Source organism: Indicator indicator, chromosome 10, assembly GCF_027791375.1.
Source record: "Indicator indicator isolate 239-I01 chromosome 10, UM_Iind_1.1, whole genome shotgun sequence".
Taxonomy (NCBI): domain Eukaryota; kingdom Metazoa; phylum Chordata; class Aves; order Piciformes; family Indicatoridae; genus Indicator; species Indicator indicator.
In genome coordinates, this window is record NC_072019.1 from 813,155 (window position 1) to 826,016 (window position 12,862).

The window sequence follows — 12,862 nt, forward strand, 5'->3', positions numbered from 1 at the left end:
CCCCTGTGGGTTTCACCAGCATCGTCGTGCCTCAGTAGTGCCCTTCCCTTTCCAGACTGCTGAAGCACTAAGATATGAGAAGTATGTATAAGTATGGATGTAAACTCTTTTGTGAGCCAGAGTTACTTAGCTTGCAGGAATCCTCATCCCTTTCTGCCTTGGGTGAGTCCCCAGAGCCAGGCAGCAATGTCTTGTCCCACCAGAAGAAGCCATCTCAGCATTTCCCCACTGATGTGGTGGACTGGAGTGCCTGAGCTTGGGTGTGCTTTAATCCTTCCTCATACTAACTGTGTGCTGCTCCTCAAATAGCAAAGGTACCCATGCAGAATTCTAGGATCTTTTAAAAATCCTGCAAGTCTGCAGAATGTTGGCACTTCCCCCCAGTTTTGCATGGAGGTATGTTTGGAATAGATCTGAAGTGAGCAGGGCAGTGTTTCAGCTGTGAAAGGGTAGTGTCTGGCTGTGCAGGTATGTCCTTGTGAAGTCCTGGGTAGAGCCTGTTGTGTACAGTGAGCTGCCACCCTCTTACCTGTCTGAACAGGACCTGCTTGCTGCAGCATTTCTGTGCTTCTTAATGCCTAGAATCTGAAGAGCTTAATTCTCTGTATGAATGCTGGGAAGAGGATTTCAAGATCCTTGAAAACAAGAACAATGGCAATACTTGCTCTGCAATTGTTTCCTGGCTTCCTAAAGCTTACTTGCATGGATCTGTAGCCAGCACAGCTAACTGAAGGTTACCACTTAGCTTGGTGGTGTGGATGAAGGGGAAACAAATGCAGGACTATAATGTTGATTTGCAAGTTACTCAGGTTGTATTTCTGGCATAACAGAAAGCAGAGCACTTGACCTCTGCCTCCTCATCTACTTTCTTCTTGCCTTGGAGCTTAACTGAAAATGGGACTGAGATTAGATAATTTTGAGGGAATTAGCTTTGGAAAGTGAAGCAGCACTCTTCTTGCAGCTTCTCCTATTGCAACCCTTGCCCAAAGGCCCCACTCTCACACTTCAGTGACATCAGGGGACAGCTCTTCTCCCTCTTTTCCTCCCTGAGCTGGCTCTCCTAGGCCCTCGCAGAGCTCTGCCTTCAGCAGGAGGTGCAGCATCAAGTACATGCATGTGGTGTTGCCTTCTCCCTGGGCATGTGTGGAGCAGGCCCAAGGAGGTGCTTGTGCAGTTGGTTCTTCGTGCACTGCATGCATTCATACCTCACTTCAGCAGCTGTCTGAAAAATGCTGTGCAGGGCTTGTGACTCCAGCCTCTCCTGCACAGATGCCCCTGTAGCTATATGCAGAATAGCTCTGTTTGTCTGGGCAAGTGAATGTGTGGGTGGCTGTCTCCCTCCACTTCTTCTTCAAGTGGCTTCTGATTTATTTTTGGGACTGACTTGGGTGTAAAGTGTCAGCTTGGTGTAGAGTGCTTAAAGCTGAGATTGAAAGCACTGGGATAGAAGGCTGCTTGCTGTCCTGAAATACTGAAGTAACTTGGGTGACATGAAGCTGTCCAGTGACTAAATAAAAGCTAATTTCTTCCATAGTAGCCTTTGGCTGGTTGAGGTTCACAGACCTCAGAAGAGAGCTGCCTGGCATGAAACATCTTCTGTCATGACAATGCCTTCACAGCTTTTAAGCTGGACAAAGGGTGGTACCTGTGTGGTGAGCTAGAGTTTTCCTGTTCCAGCTCCTGTCCTGCAGTTGATTGGAGTTCTCTACAGCTGTGGATGCATCTGTTATTTTCCTAGACTACTGTGGGCCTTAATTAAAATACAGGTCTTTAATTTTTAATTTTTCCTTCCTGTTGATTTGACTTTCTCTGCGTGAGCAAGATCTCAGTGCAATTGCTGTGCTCCCTGTGGAGAAGCAGACATTTAATTCAGTGAGGCAAACTCTTTCTTGGAGGGGGTTTGTTTTCCTGATCTTCCTACTTGGATGGATGCAAAAGGAAAGGATCCAGTGAGTAAAGAATGTGAGACCTTGTTTGGTTGTTCTGGACATGTTTGCTGGATCTTGGTTACCAAAATGTTGTGTTCTTTGCAGGTACCTGCCTCCTTCAGCAAGGAGCTCATGATGAAGCTATTCAACACAGCTTGCATTAGCAGAGCGAGTTGAAAGCATTGGGTCAGGTTCAGATTTCCTCTTTAAAACCGTGTTCCTGCAGCAGTGATGTAAAAAGATGAAGAGTTTTGGTCTTGTGTGGTGCATTAGTGTCTCGTGTTTTGGTCTGGTATGATGCATTAAGCTCTGGTGTTTTGGTCTGGTATGATGCATTAAGCTCTGGTGTTTTGGTCTGGTATGATGCATTAAGCTCTGGTGTTTTGGTCTGGTATGATGCATTAAGCTCTGGTGTTTTGGTCTCGTATGATGCATTAAGCTCTGGTGTTTTGGTCTGGTATGATGCATTAAGCTCTGGTGTTTTGGTCCCGTATGATGCATTAAGCTCTGGTGTTTTGGTCTGGTATGATGCATTAAGCTCTGGTGTTTTGGTCCCGTATGATGCATTAAGCTCTGGTGTTTTGGTCTCGTATGATGCATTAAGCTCTGGTGTTTTGGTCTCGTATGATGCATTAAGCTCTGGTGTTTTGGTCTCGTATGATGCATTAAGCTCTGGTGTTTTGGTCTCGTATGATGCATTAAGCTCTGGTGTTTTGGTCTCGTATGATGCATTAAGCTCTGGTGTTTTGGTCTCGTATGATGCATTAAGCTCTGGTGTTTTGGTCTCGTATGATGCATTAAGCTCTGGTGTTTTGGTCTCGTATGATGCATTAAGCTCTGGTGTTTTGGTCTCGTATGATGCATTAAGCTCTGGTGTTTTGGTCTCGTATGATGCATTAAGCTCTGGTGTTTTGGTCTCGTATGGTGCATTAAGCTCTGGTGTTTTGGTCTCGTATGATGCATTAAGCTCTGGTGTTTTGGTCTCGTATGATGCATTAAGCTCTGGTGTTTTGGTCCCGTATGATGCATTAAGCTCTGGTGTTTTGGTCTCGTATGGTGCATTAAGCTCTGGTGTTTTGGTCTCGTATGATGCATTAAGCTCTGGTGTTTTGGTCTCGTATGATGCATTAAGCTCTGGTGTTTTGGTCCCGTATGATGCATTAAGCTCTGGTGTTTTGGTCCCGTATGATGCATTAAGCTCTGGTGTTTTGGTCCCGTATGATGCATTAAGCTCTGGTGTTTTGGTCCCGTATGATGCATTAAGCTCTGGTGTTTTGGTCCCGTATGATGCATTAAGCTCTGGTGTTTTGGTCTCGTATGATGCATTAAGCTCTGGTGTTTTGGTCCCGTATGATGCATTAAGCTCTGGTGTTTTGGTCCCGTATGATGCATTAAGCTCTGGTGTTTTGGTCCCGTATGGTGCATTAAGCTCTGGTGTTTTGGTCTCGTATGGTGCATTAAGCTCTGGTGTTTTGGTCTCGTATGGTGCATTAAGCTCTGGTGTTTTGGTCTCGTATGGTGCATTAAGCTCTGGTGTTTTGGTCTCGTATGATGCATTAAGCTCTGGTCTTTTGGTCTCGTATGGTGCATTAAGCTCTGGTCTTTTGGTCTCGTATGGTGCATTAAGCTCTGGTCTTTTGGTCTCGTATGGTGCATTAAGCTCTGGTCTTTTGGTCTCGTATGGTGCATTAAGCTCTGGTCTTTTGGTCTCGTATGATGCATTAAGCTCTGGTCTTTTGGTCTCGTATGATGCATTAAGCTCTGGTCTTTTGGTCTCGTATGATGCATTAAGCTCTCATGATTTGCTAACCTGAGAGTCAGGCAAGTACCTCGTGCCTCTTTGCCATGGAGGGTGATGTGTGACCCGAGGGAATGCAAGCCTCCCAGCAGACACTGCCTGCTGCTGTGTGTGACCCAGCTGTGCTCCTAGCCTTCAAAATATGGTGGAAATCTTGGCCTTCAGACTTGTGTTGCCCCTGTTTGAGCATTTGCTTAACTGGATGTGCGCAGCCATAGCTCCCTGCTGCAATGAGCTTGCAAAGAAAAGATTCATCTGCACCTCCTGTATTGCAGTCCCAGGCTTTTTATAGACTGCTCAAAATACTTCAGGCTCATTCAGCTCCAGACTTGAGGCTTCCTCAGTTCCTCTTATGTCTATGTGCTAGGTTATTTCCCCTGTGTTCACAGAGACCATGTGTATATGCATTAGAAACTTCCAGCTGTAGCTATGTTATTTTTTTTTCCCCACAAATCTTTCCAGGCTGACCTGTTGTCTGTCTTGGTTTGTTCTCACCAGTGTTTAATTGTAACAGGCTGGTTGATAGAAGCGTTCTGTGAGGCCATCAGCCTTCCCAATCTCTGAGATTGGATGGCAGTACAGCAAAACCTAGCCTGAGATAAGTGTATGGAAGGAGTCGCTGCTGCTATCAGAGGCGGTTACAACAGGCAAATCCTTATCATGCCCTGAGCATGTGAGCAGTTAAGGTTCCTTGTGCTGGTGGCAGGGACACTGTCCTGGCTTTGGCTGCAGTGCCATGCTTGGAAAGTATGTCTGTCATGCCTGAGTAAGGTATGGCCCCTTTCTCCCACATATTCCAAAGGTTGCTTTGGTTTGTAAAATGCAAACTTAGACTTGAGACCTGGAACTTGTTGAGGACAAGAGTGATTTGGTGGGATTTAAACTCTGTCTGATTTGTGTTCCATTCCCCACTCTGATAGAGAAGACAAACATTTCATTGTTGGTTTTTTGTGTCTGTGAAGTGCCTTTTAGTACCAGCAGCCCAGCAATGGGGGATAAAGAAAGCAGATGTGTCCCTTGTCTTTTTTTTAACTGCTTTTGTTTCTCTGATCGTGGTAAAGCAGGCTTTTCATATTTTTAATTGTTGTTTTTTTTCCCCAAGCAGCAAGTGCTCCACAGGGCTTGATCAAAGCTCATAAATGATGAATTGAAGCAAAGCCCAGTGGAGAACAGAACACCCTCCTTGTGCTCTGCTCTGTCTGGTCAGAATGCCATTGTTTCTTCCCCTACCTTTTTCACCCTCCAGCTTGGGCTGGAGAGAAAAGGCCTTTGTTCCTTGCCTCTCAGCCCAGACAATGCCAGTGTGTTGTGCTACCTCTGCTCTTGGCACCTGACCGCCCGGGCTCCCTGGCTGTTGGTCAGCAGAGTGCAATTGTTCTCCAGCTAAAGCCTTACAAAGAAAACAAATGGCATCACAACCTCTTTCCTCTAGATCCTGGCCCAGCCAGCATCTCTGCTTGCTGCTGTCTCCAGCACTTCAGGTTGAGGGATGCAGCTTCATCTGATGCCCAGTGCACAGGGGACACTTGTCTTTGCCTCTGCTTGCCTGCTTCTGCAGGTGCCTGCCTTGCCTGGGGGGATGCTCAGCCGTGGGTGCAGGCACGTGTGGTTCCCCTCTGCCAACCCAGCTGCAGCTGTCCTGCCTGCTTCTGCCATCCCTCACCTCGGGATGGCACCCAGCCCCTCCAGGCTCATGCTGCCTGGCACGTGTGTCTCAGTGACACTGCGCACAGCTGATGGTCCTGTGACAGAAGGGAGTGGAGGCCAGGGCAGGCCTCTTCTACCTTCCTTGTAACTTCTATAGCGTCTCTGGCCATGCTGTCTTCTGATGCAGAGCTCTGCACAGCAGAGTGATCTCTTAGTCTTGGGCTCTAGGGGCTGGTAGCAGGAACCACTGTTTTGCAAGTGGGCAGAGAGCGTAGATTGCGTGGGCTGTGGTGGAAAGGAGGCAAGGACAAGTTTGGAAAAGTGCTTGAGTGAAGGCCATAAGACCTAAGACATCTCTTCCATCTTCCAAGCCCTGTGTGAGAGGGCAGAGCTCAGGGGGAACAGCAGACATTTCTGGATGAGGCAGGCAGCAGTTGCTTCAACGTCTGCCACTGCTCTTGTCAGGAAGAGCCTTTCCTGCAATTTTGCACCCAGGATGATTGTTTACCATCAAGCATTGCAGCAAAGCAGTGTTTCAGCTTCCCCTGCGGTGAAGAAGGTGATGGAGGTGCACACTACCCTTGCCAGTGGTGACTTGTGTTGCTGGCACCAGTGTGGAATCATGTAGTTGAGGTGCAGGCTTCAGTGAGTGGCACTTGTGCTGCTGCTGCCTGGGCATGCACCAATATGTGCATGTGCAAAATGCCAGCTCCTCTCCCTTTGCATCTGCTGCTGGACTTGGCCCCCTCAGGAACAGCCCTGATGTTATGCTTGAGCTGGGAGAATGAGCCCTTCAGAGAGGCCATGCTGAGGCTTGCTGACATTCCATGTCAGAGGCTGAAGGTGCCCATCCTGTGGGGTAGAGATGTGGCACAAAGGCAGTGCTGGCTCCTGGCCACTGTGGTAGTGATGTCAAGTCACTAGAGCCCCCCCAGCAACTTTCTCTAGCCTCTGCTTTCCTCAGGCTGAGCTGTCATTGCTTCAGGTTTCTCTTTCCCTGAAGCTTGTTTCTAGGCATGCTGCCTTTGTCACACCAGCTGGTGGCCACTTCTGTGGAGCTGTGGCAATGCCAATACTGTGGTCCCATTACTTCAAAGCCTTAACTTAGCAGCAGCCAGTTTAAACTTTGCCTGCTCCCAGCTCCCTGTGCTGGAAGGCAGAAGTGCAAACAGCTTTAACCAGAACAATGTAGCATTGCCTGGGTAAAGAATGTGATTTACTTGCATATGTGTGGCATGTGAACGCCAGGGCCAGAGGGCACAGCTTGAGTCCTCTCTTTTTTTTTTTCTCTTTTTTTCTCTTTTTTTACTTTCCTATTAGAGATCCCCAAGCCACTTTTGTTTGGGGGTGAGGAGGAGAATGTGTGGGTTTACAAGAGGAGGTGGGAATGAGATCTTTGGGTGCCAGGAGTTTGAAACTGAAAAAGCCAACAATCTAGGAAAGCTTTGTAGACAAGTTTAAAATTAGTCTGACCTAGTGTTCTTATGTTGCTGGAATTTCAGTCTTCTGACCCTAAAGCTTTTGTTCTGACTCAGAGCAAGAGTTCCCAGGCTGTGGTTGGTTGGAAGACCATACTGTGAGGCTCTCTCATGTGGCCATGGGTCTGCATCAAACAGAGACCTACCTCCTGTCCACCTCCTTGTATTTGTGAGAGGTTGGAGTGATGCAGTCTGACAAGGCAGGCACGCCTCACATATTTCTGCTGTCTTTGTCTGTATCAGTGTGTGCCTGGTGTCTGGAGCCTGCCCACCCTCAAACTGGGGTATTGCTGTGTGAAAAAGCTGATCAGAGCCTTTCCCTTTTCAGACATGACTGTAACTGTTTTTCTTCTGTTCCTTTTGCAGGTTGTGCAGCTTGACATTAAAGAAACTGGTGGTCTTAAAGGAATTGGATAAGGAGCTTATTTCTGGGGTAATTGCTGTTAAAATGCAGGTAATTGCTGCTCAGTTCTAAGAATTAAATGCATTGCTTTGGTAAAAAAACTGGTAGGTGCCTGGCTGAGCTTCACCCCCATGTGAGCATCTGTTGCAGCCACAGGCTGCTGGAGTAGATCAGGACATTCTGGGTGTGTGGAGTCTCTTGTGATCCTTCCCCCATCTTCCTGCTGAATTTCACTGTTGTAAGTGAAGCATATCGTTTGCTGAGGGCTCAGCGTGAGCTTATCTGTATGTAAAAATGCTCTTTACAGGTCACATGCTGTCACCTCTTCTTCCTCAGCTGTCTCTAAATCCAAGCCTCATTCAGCTCTTTTCAGGGCTTAACATCTTGGTAACTGGGTCCTGGTTTAGGGGATCTGCCTTTCTCTGCTGATAGGCAGCTCTGCTCTCAGGTGTCCAAGTAATTTCATGGCCAGGTGCTTGTCAGTGGATTTGTGAGGGGCCTGTGCATTGTGATCTGCTTCCAGCCAAGGTAAATAACCCACTTTGCAGCACATGTTTGTGACATTTAATTAGGTGCCTCCATGTAGGTCACACTGCCTAGAGGCAGGCTAGGAAGGAAGGGGACTCGGTTCCATAGTGCGTCAGTGCAGCTCACGTGCACCAGCCACTGCAAGAGCTGAAGTGCTCCATGGGTGAAGCCTAGCTGACCTACAAGTAGAAAACCAACATTAAGCATGCAGAAAAACAGCTGCTTTTCAAATAAAATGCCATGAAAACAGCTGCTGGGAGCTACTGGTGTCAAAACAGACGCGCAGTCGCCTAGCTTGGGAAATCCTGCAGGCTCTGTGGTGCAAGAACATGCAGCCGAGGATGTAACCAACATCCCTCATTTCGATGAGCAGTCCACCTGGGGTCAGAATGCATCCCTCTGTGTTGGAGGGGCTTTGTGCACCCACAGCAGGTAGCAGAAAGGCAGGGAATTGTTTCACACTCCTGGATTCATGGGAACCTTGTTTCAAGAAGCACAGCTTTTGAGTTTCCAGGCTGTCAGATACTGCTTATCAGGGCTGACAGCTTTCCATATGTTTGTACTCCTGGATGGTGGATGCATCACTGTAATGGCCTGAGGCTTGTCAGTGTAGAGCATGTCAGGCTTGGGTTGGAGAATGCAGTAGCTTTTGCTACAGCAAAACCTTTTCCTGCCCAGGTGACTGCTGTCTGCTCACAGTTTTGTGGGTGAAAAGGTTGGAAATACTGCCCCAGACCTGCAAGTCCGGAGGGAGCTTTACCATGTGGGACTTGCTTGTCTGTTTTGGGTAGAGGTGATCTGCCTTGTTACGTTCAGTCTGACACTGGACCTGAGCACTTCTGCAGTCCTTTTTACATCAGGGCAGATCCCTGAAGAAGTGGAAGGCAGAAGGACTTGCCCTGGCTGCCCTTTGGGGTGCTCATTTGTCAAGTTCCAGGCTGCAGCTCACATCCCCAGGCCATCCTTTTGCCTTTGGTCTGCCCTTTCAGTTGCCCTAGAGGTGACAGTGGGTGGAATGATCCCGTGGCTGCGTTCCCGGAGGGTGCCTCACCTTGGCTGTCCCTTGTGCTGGATCAGCAGCCATATTTCTTTGTGATGTGCTGTTTAGCCGTGGGTCAGTAGCACTGCAGCTCTGGGACACAGGCAGGTTTGAAGCCCTGTTATTGAAAATCCTTTTATAGCTTGCAGGTTATGGTGCTGCTGCTGACAAGCTCTTTCAGGGACACTTAATTTGCCAGCGCTCAGGTTTCTGACATGGCTGTTGTTTGAGGCTGCTGGTGCTGGACCATCATATCCCTGATCTGGGTGAAATGACTCCCTGCCCTTGTGTGGGGAATTGCCAGAGAGAGGTGGCAGGCACTGGAGTCCTTCCAGAGGGGCTGGCTGAATTCAGGCCTGATGAGAACATCTTACTTGCATTTCCCCAGGTCTCGTTGCAGCCTCCTGAACAGCCACGTTCAAAGAGCTGTCAGCTGTGTTTCCCAAGCTGTTGCTCTCTTTATCTGCTGCAGTCTTTTTTCAAGCAGCTGTATTTGGTCTTCCCTGAGCTTTGGCGTTGCGTAACAAGCTAAGCAGGATCGCTGGCATTAGGAGCTTTGCACCAACGGCACAGATGCTGCTGTGGCCAGCAGCGAGGCTAGCTGGGCTTTTCCTGCAGGCCTGCTGCTTTTCCTGGGGGAGAAGCACTTGGGCTTCTCACACTGCTCTGCTGTCAGTCTTCTGATCAGCTGGAGCTCGGGCACCTCGGTGTTCCCGCAGAGGAGCTGTGCGAGAGCTGAGGCACTGCTGTGAGTCACTCTGGTTGCCTGAGCAGTGAGTCTGGGGAGGCAGGGATTGTAAATGGGTCTCTGCTGCCCTCTCATCTCAGGATGCTATTTGAGGCTGATACTGGCAGACCAGATTTTCTTTTGGATGTGGCTGGAGGTGTTTACTCCCCCAGTCTGTCTCTGATTTCCCAGATGCTCTTTTCTGAGAGCTTTTGGGAGATCAGCCTGCCTGGACAAAGCCAGATCTGCAGCATCAGCAGAACACTGAACCAGGGACCTCTGAAACTTGCCACTGTGTTTGAACAGCACAGACGGATTTGCTAGTCAGCAGTCAGTCACAGTTTCCTTCAAGTTTCCCCTGAAACATTCCCTGAAATGAAATGATCACACAGTAAATAGCTCATGACTTGGTTAGCATACAGCAGCCCAAACTCACTGCTGGTTTGGACTTGCCCTGTAATGCTCTCAGGTCTCCAGACTCCACTATGATGCTTACTAGATTGTTTTGTTTTTTTTTTTTTAATACCCCCAATTACTGTCAGTTGTTTAAAACAGGTTGGAATCTTGGAATCTTCACTTTCCCCAGGGAGGGATTTATGCAGGAAAAGGAAAGACCAGTCTGTCGTGGCCAAGGCTGGAGACTGAAGCATGATGCTGCAGTCTCCAAACCCAGGAGTGTACCTCCTGGACAAAAGTGAAAATGGGAGACTTTTTAACTTGAGGGGTGGGGGTTGACTCAGAGCTTTTGAATGGTGGGGTTTGGCAGGAAAAAAAAAACTGCTTTGTTGTAGGTGGAGGCAGTAAATATGCCCAAATCTTCACTGGGCAAATCTCTTCTTTTCCTTTCATGAATATTTCACAGAAGCACGAGGTCAGACCCATCCATTCACTGCGGTAGTCCCTGACAATGTTTCCTGGTTTTCAGTGAATAGTACTGGGGTGGGGTGTAAGGGCTGGCTCCTGGGAAGCTCACCCAATGGCCTTTGTTTCTGTGCAGGGCTCCAAGCGCATCCTGCGGTCTCACGAGATCGTATTGCCCCCGAGTGGACACGTGGAGACCGAGCTGGCGCTGACCTTCTCGCTGCAGGTGAGCTGGGATGTGGCCTGGGGACCTGCCATCCTGGGGTGCAGCAAGAAAAGTGTGGCCAGCAGGGCAAGGGAGATTCTTCTCCCACTCTACTCTGCCATGCTGAGACCACAGCTGCAATCCTGTGTCCAGTTCTGGGCTCCCCAGTTCAAGAGAGACAAAGACCTGCTGGAGAGAGTTCAAGGGAGAGCCAGGAGGATGCTTAGGGGACTTGAGCATCTCCCCTGTGAAGAGAGACTGAGAGCCCTGGGGCTGTTTGGAGAAGTAAAGGCTGAGAGGGGATCTGATCAATGTCTATCAATAGCTGAGGGGTGGGTGTCAAGTGGAGGGGGCCAAGCTCTTTTGGGTGGTACACAGGAATAAGCCAAGGAACAATGGAGACAAACTGGAACAGAGAAGGTTTCACCTCAATGTGAGGAGAAACTTCTTCATAGTGAAGGTGACAGAGCCCTGGAGCAGGCTGCCCAGGTGGGTTGTGGAGTCTCCTTCTCTGGACACATTCAAAACCTGCCTGGATGCATTCCTGTGCAGACTGCCCTGGGTGATGCTGCTTTGGCAGAGGGGTTGGACTTGATGATCTCTGGAGGTCTCTTCTAGCCTCTAATGTCATGTGAGACTGATCCTGTGCCTTGCTGCTTTAGAGTGAGCCGAGGTGCACAGTGGGTCAGGGATGAGCCTTCCAGTGCCACCTGAGATGTTGTTCTTGTGAAGCCTCAGCCGTTTCTGAAGAGCTGTCAGAGCTCTTGGCTGCATTCTGGGCTGGGGGAATTTGAGCAAAAATGGTCCAGATGCTTCCAGGATCTGGGGAGGGGGAAGCCCATTAAGAAGGCTGCTATATAAACCCTTGGAATTGTTCTTGGGGGTGACCCTGCATCATGTGAATCAGCTTCTCTAATCCTGGCATGTCTTGGGGGGAGCAGGCAATTTGCAGGTCCTCAGTGCAGTGACACAAATTTGTCTGAATTGCCTCTCAGCATGGAGGTCCTGGGGCACAGGGTGCTGGTTCACAGTGTTAGGGCACCTTCCTTGTTGTGCATCCAGTATCCTCCTTATGGCAAAGCCTTTTGTTGCCTTTGTGGGCACTGGAGAGTGGTAGCCATGGAGGGTGGCATGCAGAATCAGTCAGGCTGATGGAAGGCAATAGCAGGAAGGGGTCAGGAGAGCTTCTGATTTGGAGTTGCTGAGGGAGGCACTGTTTAGGGAAGCAGGAGCAGAGCACAGACAGTAACTACTGGCTCTAGAGCCATAGGAATAGCTGGGAACTGTATTTTATTGGTTCCTCTTTTCCTCAAAGTATGCTGCCCTGGAGCTACCTCCTGAGCAGGGAAATAAGATAAATAGAGGCTGGCTTGCTACAAGCAAGAGGGAGGGAGGATACTGCAGACACTCGGATGCATTCATATCTGGATTATCAGTGGTTTGGGAATACTGGTTAGCTCTTGAAGTCATGAGTTCGATCTGGTAAGGAGAAAGGCTCAAGTGATGCTGTGAGATGGACTGATTGTTACTCAGACCTGGGCAGACTCAAGGCACATCAGTTTTCCTTGCAGACAGATGATAACCCTGCAGCTTCCCAGGCAGATACACAGATGGTGGCTGCTTCTGATTCTGTTCTGGTGAAGCCCACAAACTGTGCTTGCTGCAGCAGTGCATCTCCCTTTTTGTGAACAGGAATAACAGAGGCCACATGCCAGCAATTCCTGGGGTTGCAGCTTTCCCATGGCTGGGAGCAGAGCTGTAAGATGAACAGTTCTCCCTCTGCCAGGCCTGTGTCAGCAAGGAGCAAGGTTTTCTGCAGATCTTTTTGAATTAACTAGGAATGTGTGAGGGCTTTTTTTTTTTTCTTTTTTTTCTTTTTTTTTTTCCTTGGGACTCAAGAGCAATGCTGCAGCAGGACAAAGAACATTGCCTTTAACTCAATTTCCTTTGAAGGGGCTGGGAATGGAGCCAGAATGGGGGAGAGCAGTGATGTCTGTGACACTGAGCCTTCAGAAGAGCAAGCTGAATGCAGGGATGTGCTGCTGGTCCCCTGCTGCAGGAGGGATTGGTGGGCTTGAGTGCAGTGAGGCCTGGGAAACCTTCCTGAAATAGCACAGGAGGAGTTCTAGGACAGTTTTATTGTTACTTAATTGGATGATGACTGGAAAGCTACTCCTAGCTAACCATGGCAGCTTAAGCCAGATACAGAGCCTGGGATATATCTGAGAGTGGCAAAGGGCCACAGGGT

At 48.9% G+C, this 12,862-nt stretch overlaps 1 protein-coding gene across 1 annotated transcript in view; it reads left to right on the plus strand.

Moving 5' to 3' along the window:
- The window catches only part of PACS2 (phosphofurin acidic cluster sorting protein 2), an 86,208-nt gene that overhangs the window by 25,248 nt on the left and 48,098 nt on the right, over positions 1–12,862 (plus strand). Inside the window, exons 2-3 of the mRNA XM_054384109.1 lie at positions 7,218–7,305; positions 10,546–10,635. Coding sequence (XP_054240084.1) covers positions 7,218–7,305; positions 10,546–10,635 — 178 coding nt within the window. The remainder of the gene's footprint in view (positions 1–7,217; positions 7,306–10,545; positions 10,636–12,862) is intronic.